Source organism: Plectropomus leopardus, chromosome 21, assembly GCF_008729295.1.
Source record: "Plectropomus leopardus isolate mb chromosome 21, YSFRI_Pleo_2.0, whole genome shotgun sequence".
In the NCBI taxonomy this organism is placed as follows: Eukaryota; Metazoa; Chordata; class Actinopteri; order Perciformes; family Serranidae; genus Plectropomus; species Plectropomus leopardus.
Window position 1 is genome coordinate 15,275,275 of NC_056483.1, and position 17,801 is coordinate 15,293,075.

Genomic DNA, 17,801 nt, shown 5'->3' on the forward strand with positions numbered 1-17,801 from the left:
GAAAGAACGAAAGAGAGTGAGAGAGAAAGAGAAAGAGAGAGAGAGAAAGAGAGAGAGAGAGAGAGGTCGCAGTCGCGTCTAATCGGATTAGGCGACTATAGGTTAACAGGCTGCTGTCTCTCTCCGCCCTACATGGGACGGTCGTGTGCGCAGCACTTTTACTTTGTGCTGTAGCTCCACTTCTTGCCACCTGAATCCATTCATGTGCTCTCCAGTCGATAACTGCAATTACAACTCAACGTGGTTTCATTCTGGGGCTAAATATTTCACTTCGAGGGACGTTCACGGCTCAATTGGAAATGTTTACAACAACTCGCAGAAGATGACTGATGGTTATGACTGGATGCGCAACTGATAAAAAAAAAACTACCGAGGGTCACGGAGTTTTTGTACGGTCCCCTGGATTACGTTTGAGACTTTTTAAGGTGGTATAGTTTGACTCCGTTCTTGTAAAGAGAGACAGCCAGTCCCATGCCCGCGCCCCGCGTGCCAGGCTGCACTCTACCCCACGGACAGTGCCCCAGGCTCGGGGGTTAGATGGTGCTGATCACGGACGACAGAGATGGAGGAGGCGCTTCGCCGGTTCGGGTCAAACAGCTCCAGCAGCAGCAAAAAGTCACCCAAATCCACCCGACCATAGTGGAGGAGCCGCTGTCCAACTCTGACGATGAGAACTACTTGGGCTCGTGTGAGGAGGACGATGAAGAGGACGATGGAGGAGAGGAAGAGGAGGAGGAGGATTTCGAAGAAGTTGACTTCGAGGACTTGGAGGATTGTCGGAGTATCGCGTCAGACGACTCATTTTACCCGCCGGATGATGTGTTCGCGGACTCGGAGCGCACCCCGTCTCCGGAGAGCCCGGAGCCGCTGTCTTTTTTCCAAGCGTGCTGCACCAACAACGCGGCTATCGTCCGGATAATGATACGGCATGGAGTGAAGGAGGAGGAGGTCAACGAGAAGGACAGAAATAACAGGGTATGAAGCACATAATAGGAACACTTTGAGTAACTTCACACAAGTGGCTAATGCTCATTAGTCCGTCTGACACCAGTGTTACAACATGGAAAGGGTCAAGGCTTTGGTGAAGTGTTTAGTTCATTAGCTGAATTGGCTCCAATTACATATCATTGTATTTTGGGGTATGGATCAAGTATTGAGTGGTCATGCAGGGGCAGTCAATGTGCTGTGTGTATTAGTACCAGACATCTTCAGCTAGACAGCCTCTATCACCTTCATGACTGCAGCAAGTTCACTTTAAGAGCCTCACACTCATTGAAATAATTAAACCTGAGCTGCAGTGGCTTACTTCGCTATTTCCAGGCCCATGCTGGACTGCCTCAATATAGTTATTGCACCAGAATCTAAAGTCTGTAAAACAATTAATTAATAATCAAATAGTCTAGTTAGAAAGTTGGCTTTAAAATGTCACATTAATCCTGAATTTCATAAGCTCACACCCGTATTGTGAATCATTTTTCATACCAAACTGTACTTTCTGACAGCTGGGTGTATACGTGTCTGTGTTGACAGACCTCAAGTTTTTTTGCAGGAGCGAGCAACACTGAAGTCTCTCATGGTTAACTGAACACACACTCCTCTGTGCCTATGAGAGAGAGTGTGTATGTGTGTGGTCATGCAGCAGGCACATTCATGTGAGTGTTTGTCCTACTGCATTTTCTTATTTTGGAATTAAATTTATTTGGGTTCTGTGAGTAAACACATTATCTACCAATAAGCTGATGGTATTAGGGCATCTAAGAACAATTTGAACCGTCCTAAGATGCATGTACAGCTACACATTCTGCAAGGGAAGCAACAGTTCCTGTTTGTGGAATTGCAGACTTTTACCATAATCAAACACTTTAGTCCGTTGAATTTTAATTACATCAACAGACTTATAGTTTTTCACTAAAGATAATTTGTCAAAGGAGTCACTGGAAAATTATTGGACATTTTATCTGCAGTGCAATCAAAGCATGCATCTCTTTACACCTTGTGTATCGCTTCACTCCTGCCAAAGAACTGTAGCCTGGGGCAAAGAGATAAATCCATAATGATGGAACGCGAGACTAGTTCTCATTTATCTGGACATTTTCCTAATAGAAATTGAATAAGCTGGCAAAGAGCTCTATGCTAAAGAGGAATCACATGCCTTTTATCTTGTATTGTTGTGACTCAGTGTATTTGTGTTAAAACTACAGTTGGTTACTTTTATAAAAGTAGCTTATTGTTGAAACTATCACTATATCCACATTGCTGTGTATGAGACAGATAACCTGTGAAGAAATTCATTTTCCTTCTCTTCATAGAGCTTCTAATGGCATTTGCAAGAATCCACTGCATGTGAATGAAAACAATCAATTAGAGCCAAGGAGTCTCTAATGCAGCTGTCAATCTTGTCAGTCATAGCTGGTGAACTGCGGTCAAACTTTCAATCTTGACAACGCTGATCAAATATGAACCACAGTTCTGTCACAGCATTGCCTGGCTCTCCCTTCAAGTGCTTTCAGAATCATATTTTTATAATACCATTAAGCTGTAAATTAAAAAGTTTGCCGCCAAAGTGTATTTGAGCAAATGCCATTAGAATCGCTGTGACGAGGAGGAGGAAAAAGATTTGCCTCATTTACTACTGTGTGGATGTAGTGACAGTTTGAAATATAACAAAACATTACTTAAATAAACATCAGCCTGCCTGTGGCTTTAATTGTTAACTATTTTATTCAGAAACAAAGTGATAAAGAAAACCCCTTTTCTCATTACCAGCACACTGTTTTATACTTTGACATGATAAGTGTAGTTTTCTACTATTGGCAACTAAAGAGCTCCAGTAGAGACATTTTGAGTGAAATTGTAGTTGCTGAGGGAGGAAGTGTGTTTTATTCATTTACTTAAAATTCCCAGCTGGTCTGTATTTTCGTACATCTGATCTTACATCACAGATCTGTGCCTCTAACCTTGAGGCCACCCCCATCTCTCTTTGTCCCTTCTACTATTTCACCATCTCCTCCCACCATCTCTCCCTGCTCACTTCTCTGCATGTATGTAATTACTGGTGAGATCATGGGAAGGAAGAACAGAAATGACGTCATTGGAATGTTAAGATTTTTCTTCTCAGTGACACACAAGACCCCAAAACACATGCTTGTCCATGGCATACATGACTGTATGCGGGTGTGTGTGTGTGTGTTGCAGTGAGAGACAGTTATGTTTTTGCATAGATAACCAGGATGTGAGCTCGTGCAATTGCCATTTGCCTTGTTATGCCCTGTGACCTTAGAGATGTACCCTTGCACAGTACAGGTTAGGCCACTCCTCTATTGGAAACACATGTTGATATGAATCTGTTAAGCTCATTAGTGCATGTGTGTGTGTGTGTGTGTGTGTGTGTGTGTGTGTGTGTGTGTTCAACATCCTGAAACAGATGTCAACATTCTAATATAGCAGACATCCTGATAATGTGATTGACAAAACAAAGAGGGGTGTTACATCCAGGCTTGGATTTATCCAAATGCAACATTCACACTATTTCCCCTTCCTACTCATCTTTGGGGATTTACACTATAAAAAAATGAAAAACAAACTAGTGTTAAGATTATGCCAAATTATATTTACAATATGCTGTATGGAAGTATGAAAGTATGGTGTTGTGTATCAAGTAGTATTAATACTAAAAAAAACTCATGTTTTAAAAGACCATTTTATGTTAAGTACTCATCACAGGTTACATTTTTTGAGGGAAACTTTGTATTCCTCGGCTGCCTCTGGTGAACGAAGAATCCAAAACTAGAGTTAAGTCTTTGACCTCATTTAACAACAGCAAAACTATATCAAAACTTCAATTTACAAACACCCACACAATTCGTGCAATATATTCCAAATTTAATTTTTCCAGTCGTCTGCTCAGTAGTTCCCCAACAGACAGCCTTTTCCAACAGGGAACTGAACTAAAAGTGCAATTTATCTACAGTATGTTCTCTTTAAAACCAGACACCATTGACAAAAACAGTAATTTTACCTAGCTGAACACAGAAGCTGCTGGTCTATTGCTAACTTGACCAGTTAGTTTCTGTTATTGTGTGATTCCCAACAAACCCTGTGTCAACCATAATACAAACAAAGTGATGGATTGAGGCAGTGGTAAAGTGCTAACTTTGAAACTGTCTTTTAAGGAAATACAGAGCATACGACTGAATAGAAAAGACCTCGACTATACTGTGCGAGTTGTGTGAGAGTTTGTAAACACATATATTGATATAGTTTTTCTTTTGTTAAACTGCATCACCAATTACTTAAATTTAATAGTTTTCTCCGTTTTTGGATTCTACATTCATCAGAGGAATTCGACAAAATCAAAGTTTTCTTCACAAATTCAACATAACATCGTGTGAATTACTTCTTTAATGTTCACATTGATGCATCAGGGCAGTCCGAAAAGAGTAGGTGTGGTACACTTTTAAAGGTCATGTTGGGGAACTAAAAAGGTGCTGAAAAAAAGTGTAGATTTGCCTGGGTCAGCCTATTATTTGACACAAACAAAATAATTAGGTCTGTGGTCCCCTTCAACAGGGAGGTGAGAGGTTTGGGTCAGCTACAGAATGGCAGCCCAGAAACTGGTAGGGAGCCTGTGTTTTTCATACAGGTACTTCAACAAGGTGGATATTTGCCAGCACAGGAGAGCAACCCTGAGTCTGATGTCAATGGTAGTCTGATAAGTGCATTTATTACCTGCTGTGCAATTTTTGAGGGATGAAGATAACATCAAATATAAGATGTGTGCATTTTAAAATCTCATGGCAAACAGGAAGAGTAGATTTTTGCACCCCAAGCATTGGCCTCTGTGGTTTATAGGCAACACTTAATTACATTAGATTATGATACTAATCTTTCGGCAAAAGTCCCTGAAGTATTCTCATAAGCCTCAAAACTTACTCTCAAGTTTCTATTGAACATTTACTTAAAGTTTAGGGTTGTTGTGTTGAATAAAATATAGGTCATCATTTTTTTAAAATCATCAAACCTTTTTTTTTGGAATATAATAAACAATCAGTCACAACTTTTGCTAATTTTTCTTCCAGCATGGTTCAGTTTTTCTCTCAATCCAGCCTTCAAAAAGCAATACATTCACACCATCCACTGCCCACTGCACATGTTAAAACTTGATTAATTGCAAACATGATCACAATGTAATAAGCCAGAAATATACAGCCAGTCTCCATCCTCCTGTACCCTCAGACGACAGGGAGAAACCACACACACACTGAATGCTAAATTTAGTAAGAAACTTAATGACAAGCCTTTATGTAGGTCAGAAGTATGTGTATTTAATTTTCCTTGTATATGACTACATCAAAGTAATTATATGTGCTGGCAATGTCCAAATCCTGACAGTATATTCTCAGTGTGGTGACTATGATAGCAGTTGTGTTGGATGAGTCTGTAAAAAGTAAAAGGATAAGTGTAGATCCTTAATCATCATGGTTATGAATGTTAATTTATATTAATAGATCAATATCCACCTCTGACCCTGTTTAGGGCAGCATGTGTGTTTCCATTGCAGTCAGTTGGTTAAGTTGTCATGCTCACATGAAAACTCAATAAATCACAAACACACACACACACACACACACACACACACACACACACACACACACACACAGAATTCAATAAACTTAAATGAGGGCACCCTGTCACCTCTCTTTCTGTGTCTCTCTCTTTTTCTACCATCTCTCTCTCTCTCTCTCTCTCACACACATACAAACACACACATACTCACACTCCTTTTGATCACAATCAAATTTTCCTAACAGGGTGAGATCAGTTGATGGACCAGGACAGATACAGCAGATACAGCACAACAAAGTCAACCACAGAGTCTCACACAAGCAAAAAGTACAACTGACCAACACACAGATCGACCAACAGGCAAGCGGACTGAATGAGGCACGGGGGGAGAGACAGAAATTTGGCACAGCAGATGGTAGAGAGCATGATGCTGCTAGCAAATACAGATGAGTGGAAAAATCAAAGCGACAGTCATACACATCTGATTTGATACAGCCGTGTGAACGCTCAGCTGCAGACAGATACACAGCTAACAGGGAGGCTATTGACAGAAACATGGACCAGTAGGTCTGCGTCAGTGCTTCTGGTGTGTGTGATTGAGGGCAGTCTCGAGTGTATTTGCCCGTGTGTGTGTGTGTGTGTGTGTGTGTGTGTGTGTGTGTGTGTGTGTCCCTGAACACAAAGATGTACTGTAAAATGCCAAACGAATGCAACGTTGTATTCTCGGCTCATGCAGGCCGCAAAGATACAGGTTGTCTGCTGCTCAGATGATTTTGCAGGATTTAGCTTGGACCGGTACTTATTTGGAAGTAAAAAATTTACAGTGTGGGTAAGTCCTTATTTAGGAAACAAGAAGGTAGTTAGATTAGTTTATTGAAGAAGTCACATTGGGGAACCGTAAGGGAAGCGGGCTCTTGGTTGCTCTAGGCAAGGCAGGTTCTTTTTGTATAGCACATTTCGTACAATACGGCATTACAAAAAGCTTTACAATAAAAGAGTAAAGAGATAAGATATGAAAGGTAGAATTCATTACTAGATTATTCAAAATATGTTAAATAAAAATCACTGTCAAAAACAGCAAAAATGCAGACCAAGAGGTGCCCTCGCATGGAGGGTCAATACGACACATTTTTGGGAGATTACACAAGTTTCTACTTGGCTGGGATGCTATTCCTTGTATTTGTGAATGATAAAATGCTGCTACAACTTTTGTTAGATGAAATTTACCATTTTGTCCAGCTGTAGCAGAATAATACACATCATAGGGCATAAAGACTTATTTTTCTATTTCTTCTATTTCTATTGATTATTGAGGATTAGGACATAGTCAATATCTGATCAGCCCCATCAACTTTAAAACCAATACTGGGCAAAAATTGTAAAAACCAAATATGTGAAGTTAATAATTCCAGGTCCTCTTTCATTTCAGAACCAGGTAAAGTCAATCAGTTCATCCATGCTTATCTTAAGATAGACGTGCTGTGGTCTGCTTTACATGATTTCATTAAGATGCAATTTACAACATGGTTGAACACTGGCTTGGAAATCTGTATCTATTGTGTGTTTAAGGGAACATTAAGGGTTACACTGAGTGTTGTGTCATCCCCGTCAGAGCTAATTATTACAGCTTTCTTCCCACATCAACTGTAGATGCATAGTTACATCCGTCTCCCTCCCCCCTCTGTCTCTGTGTTGCTGACTGATACGGCTAAGCCTTTCTATTCCTAGCTCTGGATATTCCCCAGATTACTTTGTGAGTGTGTTTGTGTCTTTGTCTGTGTCTTTATAATAAGTTGACCAGCATTTGTGGGTGTATCAGAACCCACTGACCTTGATCACAAATATACAGATTTTAGTTCAGCTGAAATTAAAATTCTGTTTTGTGAAGGAATCTCCTTCCCAAACACTAACCCCAAACCAAAACCATAATCATAACCATAACCATGTCAACATATGTCCTTTTTGGTCAAAATTGTCATCACCAAAAATAAATTAAAATGTTACGGCTCACCATCGTTTGGATTCATCATAATGTTGAATGTTTTGGAGGGGAACAGACTGCTTAAATTGCCAATGTTAGATAACTATGTAAGAAAGAATGCCTTGTATCGACATTTGTAGTTCATATGAATGCACACCAAAAAAAAGACCTACACGCTCAAGATTTGTGTAATTCAGAGGAACATATTTTAGATTTGATAATGCAAATATTGAGAGATCAGACCATGTGCACAGAAAAATACTACCTTACATCACAACTTCATATTTTACAAGCTAGTATAAAAAGAGGAAAAACTCCAGTTCCACCAAGGGGAAGTTTGGTGTGCATTGACTTTGGGGTAAAAACCTTAGTTTAAAAGGACGGCAACAAATTTGTGAAATGGAACAGACGAGATTACAGTCGGGGAGGGCATATGTCTACGTCCATCAGCATAAAGTAATGAAAGCTGTAAAACTGCCATAGAGTGCTTCTTCATTTGGCCTACATACAAAATACACAATCCTCCCAAAAAGCTATCGCTGAGGATTTGAATCCCTGTCATGCTCCAAGTCTCACTTTACTGTATCCCTATCTCACACACACACACACTACACACACTCATCCCTCTGTGGAAGTACCTCTCCTGATTGTTTCAGGGTTGTTGAGCTACCTGCTAGTGTTGTTATTTTTATCCCTTTAGCCTCACAGTTAGTCACTGAGTGGGTCATATTGTGTAGCCCATGATTGCCTTTTTCTCGGTTCATGCGCTGCAATTGTGTGCTGTGTGTGCATTTCCTGGTGCTCTTCTCTTCAGTCACCTAACATCGCCAGCGGCCACTGGTAGTGTGCACCAGAGTCCAATAAATGTAACAAATATTCCAAATGGGGATGTGTGAAGTGAAAAACTAGTGCCTGGGAGAAAAGGGGTAAAAAATAAGTTAAATGCTTGTGCTTGTTTGTGCGTGAGTGAAAAAGGTTCACTGAGAAAATAGGACATTGCCAGACGACTGAGATTGCTCCAGACGTGCTGCAGGGCATGCTGCTTAAGTACAACACAGCAGGGCTGGAGGCTTGCCAAGAATGTGTGTATGTGTACGTGAGAGTGAGAGAGACATAGACAAAGTCTACATGCGAGCGTCTAACCAGATAGAACAATCTGGAGCTTTGCCAGTGCATGTGAACTTCTTCCAGACAATCCCCTAGTTACTCCACAGGAAAACCCTCTTAACCTTTCCCACTTAAAACTTTAAGGTTTCAGTTGGTCTTGCAGGTGAATTAACATCGACTGTACTTTAGCTGTAAATGGATCAATCAGACCATCACGTGTTCAGGAATACTGGCGCTGTATTATCTTGAATAATGTGACTGTTAAATTGGTCAGATGATGTAACGTAATGCTTAGAGTTTAGATCCTGGTTAATTAAGGATAATTAAAAAATTATGCAACCTGATAAGAAGATTGATGCACTTGAAGGAAACGTCAGCATTTTTCAGCCTGGCCCTTTTCTCCCCTTTTTTTTTGTGAGACAACAGTTTTTGAAATAGGTCCTTTCCTGAGAGAGAGCGCTGCAGCCACAGCAGTGCACCATCAATTTACATCCATTAAAAGTGCTTGTTTTTGGCTCAAATTACCATGACTGTCTGACTACATAATATAAAAGACCACACAAAGAAATGGAACGTTATTTCTTACCTTTCGCTTGAGCCGATCTGTTTGTTAGTGTGTGTAGCCAAAATTTACCCAAGGGGATGTCTCAATCTGAAGTCTCAAAGACTTTTCCACATTGTCAAAATTATCTAAATATTCAGCCGTAACACTGAAACATTCTTAGATAAAACATGCTCTGAAAAATTGTGAGATGTGACTTGTTGTAGGAAGACAACAGTAAGATTGTTGAGAGTTGGATGAAGAGTGCCAGGAGCTGTTTTGACAATCTGGAACAGTCAGCAAGATTTCAGAAACACGACTTCTCCTTCAGTAAGACTTGGTCAAACAAAAAGACAAGACAAGCAAAAGGTAACAAAAAATTATCAATTTTTCTGATGGGATACTTTGGTATCAGAAATTTATGATAACAATCTGAGCCTATCAGTGGCAAAAAAAAAAAAAAAAAAAATTTAATGGATGTAAATTGATGGTGCACAATTGCTCATGGGGACACATTGCATCCTGTTTTGCCACTGTGGCCGCAGTATCTCTCTGATTAGTGGACAACCTTTAAAAATTGTCCACTTTAGTCACTTGGACACAAAAACAGTGTGTCCAGGTTGAAAAATAGTAAAGTTTACCTTTTAGTGTAGGAAGTTTGCATGTGGTTTTTATATTTTGATTTTGATGAGTGGCAATATTGTTTAGAATTCAGTTTGTGGAGATGTATATATATAACTATCCTTTTGTACATCCTGTCAGTATATTGTGCTTGTGTGGGTAGTAGTAGGTGGATATGCAGGGATTTGGCACAAACTTTGTAAGTTTTCTATAAACCTCCAGGCCCCTCTGTACCAATCTTCAGCCATTATTATATTTATTCATTTCAGCGAAACAGAACTTTTGATCACATATATACCAGAAATAGAATAAATAATTTGGTAAGTCACACAGTGTGCTCGGCAAACAAGACTAAAAACCTATTGTGCCATGAGTTGCAAAAAATCAAGTAGAATTTTCTGAGTGCTCTTATGAAAAGATCATCACGTAACAGAAGCAGGTTCACGAATCAAGAAATAGCAAATGTGGAACAAACTGTAACAGCTTACCTAAAATACCTAAAAACTCTTGCTAGAACAGTTGTTACGTTTGATTTTTAACTCTCTATGGTAGAGGCCTAATATTCACATGACATTAAATATGTGCAAATAGGTTAAATACATGTCATTGTACTGTGGTCTGTCCTGCAGTTGAGTGCATTTTTATTTTGTGTTTGTGTGTCATTTCTACAGCAGCTGGGAGAAGATACAGTTGGTGAATTTTACTTCTGTTTTAATCACCGTGTCTGTGCTGGCACACTTCATAAACACAGGACACGTACTTTCATCATACCATATTCTTTTATGTACAGCATGACCTGGAAAAGCCTTTAAAGTGGAAAATTAAAGAGGTGTAAGTTTATTTTGTAATTGGAAATGACATGTCTAAATAAAAATGCCTCTATTATTCTTCCTGATTACTCTCAGCAGGTACCTGTAGCAGAATACATAAATATTTGTCTTTCATCTGATGCATGCTTGTGTTTTGACACAGAGTAGTTTGGATTGGTTGATCTTTCCACCACACCTGGCTTTAATAAAGCACCAATTAAGAGTCCCTGTAGGTTCTGCTAGCTTGCCAATTAATAGATCGTTATGAACAACACATTGTTTGTTTGACTTTGTTGCAGTTGTTTCAAGCTGCGACTTCACAAGTCAGCCTGACTTGAACTGAAGCAGTATAATCATTTACTATTTTTAATGAACTCATAGTAGTCACTGTGTTGTCAGTTGCTTAGAAACTGTTTCACGGCTCTAATAAATGTCTCCAATATTGTGTATTTTACTTCTCATATTAATAAACAAACTTCTGAGCAGAGACAATAAAGTATATCATATTGTATCATTCCATTTTAAGTATTTAAATACAGTACTACAGTATAATTTTTGTGCCTGATTTGGGGGCCATTTTTACCTTTACTTGACAAAGGACAGAGTAGAAATATAGGGAGAGATGGAGATGTGTATGACATGCAACAAAGGTCTCAGGGCCAGAAATAACCCAGGATGTTGTGGTTATATGGCATGCACTGTAAACCACTTGGCTACCAAGGCGCCCCAAGTTTTATGCCTTTGATGGAACAAAACAGACACTTATGATGACAGAAACTAGACAGTATTATTGCTCTGAGGAATGAAAGATTTCTGTGCAAGAAATTCAGAAAAAATACAAGAAAAACTTAACGATAATATGTATAAAAATGTATTATTCCAAGACGGATTGACATATCAAAATTTCCTTGATAACCTTAGATATGTGATGCCTGTTGTTGATCCTGCCAAAGTTTTGGGACAATTGGACCAACAATCTGGGACGAGTTTACGAAAAATAGGATGGAGAACTGAGAAAAAAGTTCCTAAAATGTGACATTTTTAGAGCACAAGATCCCCAGAGCAAAGACATAGATGTGTTGAGAGATTAAAATGGTTAAAGAATTACGATTCTAAAACAAGTCGTTTTCGCTAGTTGCAAAAACATAAACTTGGTTGTTACAGTGCCATCTTGAGGTCATTGAGTGACATGTTTTGTGCCTAAGTAGTGGGGAGAATGTGCAATTCATCTGCCAATTTTAGTGAGTTTTCATCTTATGGTTTTTGGACATGAAAATGATGAAATGGCAGATGTATTACACTGCATGTTAGAGAAAAAAGAAGGTGCTACCCACATCATCAACTGACAAATATGCAATTAGTTGTCTCCTACAGGTGTCTAATTTGAGTTTTCAAGACCATTTTTGTTAGGTTTAGGTCATTTCCAATAAAATAACACATCTACCTTCCAATCATTTACATATATTAAATAGTGCATTAAAGTATTAAAGTAATACATTTTGACTACCTGTAGGAGAACATGCCTTATCAGCATTCATCCACCTGTGCTCTTACTCATCTACAGAAATACTTTCTACATAAATGATTCATGTACAATTGTATAAATACAGTGTGCATATGATAAGTCAACTGAGAACTCTGTGTTCCTAAATACCTCGCAGTTTCCCCCCATCTCTCCTCTGGTGGCAAACTTGTTTGTCTTGGCCTCTGCAATGTGCACCTTCCGGAAAGTACCCAACTTTTACAGGAGTTTTCCAGGACTAACACACTCCCAACTCACATAAACTCACACTGACAGACTAAAATTTACACACTGGTCCACACTCACACACATAAATGGGTCCCTACTCTAGCACACACTCACACACAAAAGTACACAACAACATCAGAGACAGCTTATTTTTCCGCTGAGTTCATGAAGGTTCAGTCCTCAATGAAAAGACAACAGATGTCACATTTATTCAAGGATATTAGTTTTGAAAGACGCACAGAGGTCTCCTGGTCTTGTGGGTTTCTACTGACACTGCCGTGATCGCATTTTTCTCCGTACAGCTTCCTATATGTCAGCACTTTACTGCAGTTTTGCTTCATCTCCTTTGGCAAGTTTTTTTTCCCCTGAACATTTTTGCTGATTCTAAACTTAGACCTCTCTATCCCGTTCCCTCGTCTTTTAACTCCTCTCCTCTCCTGTCATTTCTTTGTCTCAGATAGGGCTGTTGGTTGCATGCTACCAAGGTTACGTGGACGTCGTTATAGCGCTGTCTCAGTGTCCCTATCTGGATGTCAACTGGCAGGACAGTGAGGGAAACACAGCTCTCATCACGGCTGCTCAAGCAGGTAACACACACACACAGCAGTATATCAGACACTGGCTTAGTTACGCACACACAAGCGCCGACAGGCCGGTTCAAAACACTATTAAACACATACACACAGATACAAATATACACACACAGGCAGTTTGGCACTAATGCTGACACAGACAAACACATAGTCAAGCATAAAAAGTTTGCACTGGCTGTATTTAAGCTTTTTGAAACAGAAGTGATAAGTGTAAAAGAGAATAATGATCAGCCGTATGGAGGTGGATCTCGCCCCGTTCAAAATATGATAGACAAGTGTGATTAAGCATTTTGCAGCTCTTATCCAAGCCAATATTGGTATTGCAGATTTTGTGTGGTGACCTGCAGTAACTCCTGTTTGTCCCTCTGTTCTTCAAGGCCACATAACAATCACCAACTATCTTCTGAACTACTACTCTGGGTTGGACATTGAGAGGAGAAACTGCCACGGCTTCACCGCTCTGATGAAAGCTGCCATGCAGGGCAGGGTGGAATGTGTGCGCTCGCTCATGATGGCAGGTGGGGGAAATGTGTCCAATTAAACCAGATGTACAAAACTTTATAACAATTAGAAAGAACAAAATGTGTAGATTTCATACATAAGCACAAATGACCTGGATATTTGTTTCTTATATGTTTTTTTTTAATTACCAGGACTTTTTGGGGTTGATTTGACTGATCAGAAACAAAGAAGATGCTTGTTTATTCTGTAATTAATAAAAATTGAACAGATTTTCATTTAAAATTGGTGGACAGATGGACAATTTGAATAAGTTGTGACAGTGATCCAGATTTTAGTAATTAGATGACTATTCTCTTTGTAGCCGTAACTATGAATGTCAATCAAATTATAAAGACAAGGGGTTCAAGTCAAGATTTAATTGTAACATTAAAGGTACACTGTTTTGGATTTAGGGGAATATATTGACAGAAATGGAACATAATATAATAAGTATGTTCCCTTTTGTGTATAATCACCTAAAAATAAGAGCTGTTGTGTTTTGTTAGTTTAGAATAAACTGTTTATATCTACATAGGGAACAGGTCCTCTTCTATGGACTTTCCCTTTTTTTGCATCGGCCACTGTAGTTAGCAGCCAAACAGCATCTGAAAAACACATATTTATATTTTTAACCAGCTTTCTTGTGCCCACCAGGAGCTGCCCTGAATGCCAGGGACTCTGGCCGTCACTTCACTGCCAAGGAGTGGGCCTACTTTACAGGCCGTTATGAAACTGCCTGGGTGATGACGCGCCTGATGGAACGGCCCTGCCCCCACCAGTACTGTGATACATACAGGTAAACTCATAGCTGGTTCACATTGTTTCTCTGTATGCCTGTCTGTCACGGGAAATAGTTCATATACCGGTGTAGAGTATACCATATAGAGCGTACAATATTACAGATTCATCAAGCAACACAAAAACATGAATAAAAGGAGCCATTAGAGAGTCTATGACTTGCATTTTGATTACAAGGAGTAAACTTTACAGTGTATTTATATCAGATTTGCTCTCCCCAGTCTAGAGTGGGCCCCACTGGCATCACTGGTGGCCAAAGCCCAGGAGCCTCGTGGCTGTCTAAAGCGCCTGTCAGACACTGTACGGAACGTCTTCAACATGGCGAATGTCACCAACCCTGAGGATGAAGGCGTTATTGACCACATGGTTTCTATTACAACTGCCATGAGGAACCCTGTTATAGCAGTAGCATGCCATACAGTAAGTAATAAAGCACAAGATCGTGTTTACTCTTCAATGTCCACTTATTCATTAATCAGCATTAAACAGTATCAGATGAGACCCAAGAACACACAAACCACATGTCCCTCATTTTCTCCCTTACACCAACAAGCATTTTGCAAATGTACAGTAATCTGAGATAAGGTGAATTGGGTAACTACTCTTTGTGATAAGGAAGGATTTTGCAAAGTCTTTAAAGTTGCTTTCTCTGCATTATTCCTGCTGGTGTCTGTACATTCTCAGCATAGTTGGAGATATCAGGGCTCATTTTCTTATCTTCAGATGCAGCAAACATTCTTGTACAATGCTGAAACCACCTTCAACAGACTTGAAATTTGAACAGTCAATATTTGCGTGTTTCTGTATCAGTGTGCAAATTACTGCTGTTTTTGTGCTTATCAAGTAGTATAATAAAGTCGTTCTAACACTGCTGTTTCATAGAATCGATGCGCAAATAAGCTAATGATATGATTGTGGTAATGATGCTATTAAAGGATAAATCTGGTGCTAATTTATATTTCATTTTATCAGCAAATTCTTTGCTTTTTTATGGGATTTGCTCATAATAATTAAAGGATATAATTAACGGCAGTCTTATCTGATAAGCAGGTTATTCATGCAAGATTACCAGTATTGCTGCAAACAAAAGGGATACTGAGCACTGTTTTTTGTTAATAAAAAAAACAGAATTCTACTGTTATTACTATTATTGCGACTGCAATGTGCCTAATACTGACAATATAGACAGTAGTACCAATCAGAGACTGTTGATTTTGTTTCAGGTATGTCCTGACAGCCCCCCAAGTGTGGGCAAACGGCGTTACGCAGTTCCTGAAATCATCCGCCAGCAGCGCGCCAAAGAGCTCCGCTCCCTCAACCCTGACAGGGTGGACAGCCACCTCAAACTCTTCCAAAACTCTCGAGTCACACTGGTGGCCAAGAACTCAGCAGACCGTCGGGCCAGCCTTCAGGCCCAGAGCTTGGTGCCTCGACACAGGAGCTCCAGCCTGGGCATGGTGGCTTATAACGAAGCCCTGGAGCTGCGGAGGACCAGCCTGCTGCCCTTGCACATGGTGCTGAGGAGAAGCAGTGTCAGGCCGGGGTTCAGCATCCCCAAAGTGAGGGTGTCCAAGGCCCCCACGCCCACTTATGAACCAGAAAAGATCAGGAGGAAGAGCAGTGCCAAAGATGGAGGTGGGCACCTGCTGCAGATACCAAAGTGGCGGTACAAGGAGCTAAAAGAAGAAAGGAAGAAAGCGGAGGAGGCCGAGAGGAGGAGGCTGGAGGCTGTAACCAAGAGACACCTTGCTGCCGGGAAAAGGAAATAATATCATTGCCTCAGAAGATGCCATGTACACTACTCCAAAAAGAGACTGCACAGACTATAAAAATGACTAGATTTGGCTTTAATGTTTTTTCTACAACATATGAATTACCAGCAGTGTTCATGAAAGAGGACAGCAGACTGGAAGCTGCTTTTGTGTGTTTTGTTTTGCAAGAGGGATGCCAGTTGGCCTCTTAAAAATGGCTGCCGGAGCTTTGACAGCTTTAGAAGTGCACAGTGCTCAGTGTCCTCTATGATGTCGAACAGCGAATACCCAGGGGATTTGATACTTGAAATGTTTTTAGCTAACTTATTTTTCATATTTATTGCTTTTTGATGGATAGCCAAGTCTCTATTTTGTTACGCTTTGGGTGCTCAGTACAGCAGGGTTTTTATATTGGACAAGACGCTCATTAACATGTACACTTTCTGTAACTACAGCAGAAATATGTTCATCTTTCTACCTAAAAGACAGGAGCAATTTATTAAAGATGTTATGGAATAATGTCTGTGAAAAAATATTCAGTGAGAACACTAATGGGTGTGACTGAGAAAGCTAAACACACACTTATATACTGTAAAATGGAATGGCATTTGACAGCAATATTTTAGATGTTTTTGTGTTTTGCTTTAGAACTACAAAACCAAACCCATGAATGTATTTTGCATATATATATATTTTATATTAGCTATTTTAAGACTTCTTGATGACAAACTTTTTTATCCAAAATAGACTTTTTCACATACTTATATATAAACTACTATGTCTTAACGTCTCAGACCAAGACTTAAATGTGGAAGACTATTTTGATGTAAAACTTAAAGGGGTAACTTTGGTATTTTCCAACCTTGACTTTATTTTTCCTTGCTTTTGTGACTAAGTGACTGGTAAGAGCAATAGTTTTCAAAATTGGTCAGTACTGAGCAACAGGGCTGCAGCTGGCAGTGGAAAATAGGCTGCAATGTAACCAGTCATGGCAATTATCAGGCTCAGAGATAAACCTTTTTATTAAAGAGTAAGATTGTTTTTTCTCTAGCCAGAAACAACCCCGCTATCGGTTACATCAAACTCACCAGACTCCATTTAAATAATTCTTTTTTTTTATCATTGTAAACACAAAGTCAACAGAAACAAAATAAAACAAAAACAAAGTATTGGTTGATCTGTCCACTATTCCAACAATCAACAACTCTGGTTTGTTGAAATTAACCCTTAATTCTCCCAGGTAGACGTGAAAATATGCAGGCTCTATATAAACCAAAATTGCTGTTTATTTAAATGGAGTGTGGCGGGTTTGGGGATGGATATTTGATGGCTGTTACTGGTTAAACAAAAAGGAACGTTCTCTTTAACAAAGAGGCCTATCTCTGTAGGGATCCTTTCCATAATGTTGTCAGACACTTTGAACAATCTGTAGTACTGGACCAGTTTCAAAAATTGCTGTTTTCATTGGTCACTTAGACACAACAACATGGGAAAATAGGGTCAGAGCTGAAAAATACCAGTTACCCTTTAAATCTTACAGAGTGGGAAACAAGTTCAAACTCTTTCCAAATGTTTACATTCACTGCGATGAATGCGACTAAGACTGAATTCGGTGTATACAGGGTACAGACGATGTGAACAAAATAAACACTTCTGCTAACTGTGAATGTGATTCCTGCTGTCATAATTTCAAATGCCTTTGCCATGTTGTGTTGGGAAGTTTATCGGAAAATGATGGAATTTTTTTTTTTACCCTTTTTGATTTTCATGGCATATCTTAGCAT

General features: G+C 39.5%; 1 protein-coding gene across 1 annotated transcript; it reads left to right on the top strand.

Moving 5' to 3' along the window:
- Positions 1–249: 249 nt before the first annotated feature.
- Positions 250–16,505, top strand: ankrd33ba (ankyrin repeat domain 33ba). The gene is made up of 6 exons (XM_042510763.1): positions 250–975; positions 12,832–12,961; positions 13,345–13,485; positions 14,123–14,264; positions 14,488–14,686; positions 15,490–16,505. The coding sequence occupies exons 1-6, from the start codon at positions 538–540 to the stop codon at positions 16,033–16,035; spliced, it is 1,596 nt and encodes a 531-aa protein (XP_042366697.1). The 5' UTR covers positions 250–537; the 3' UTR covers positions 16,036–16,505.
- Positions 16,506–17,801: the final 1,296 nt, after the last annotated feature.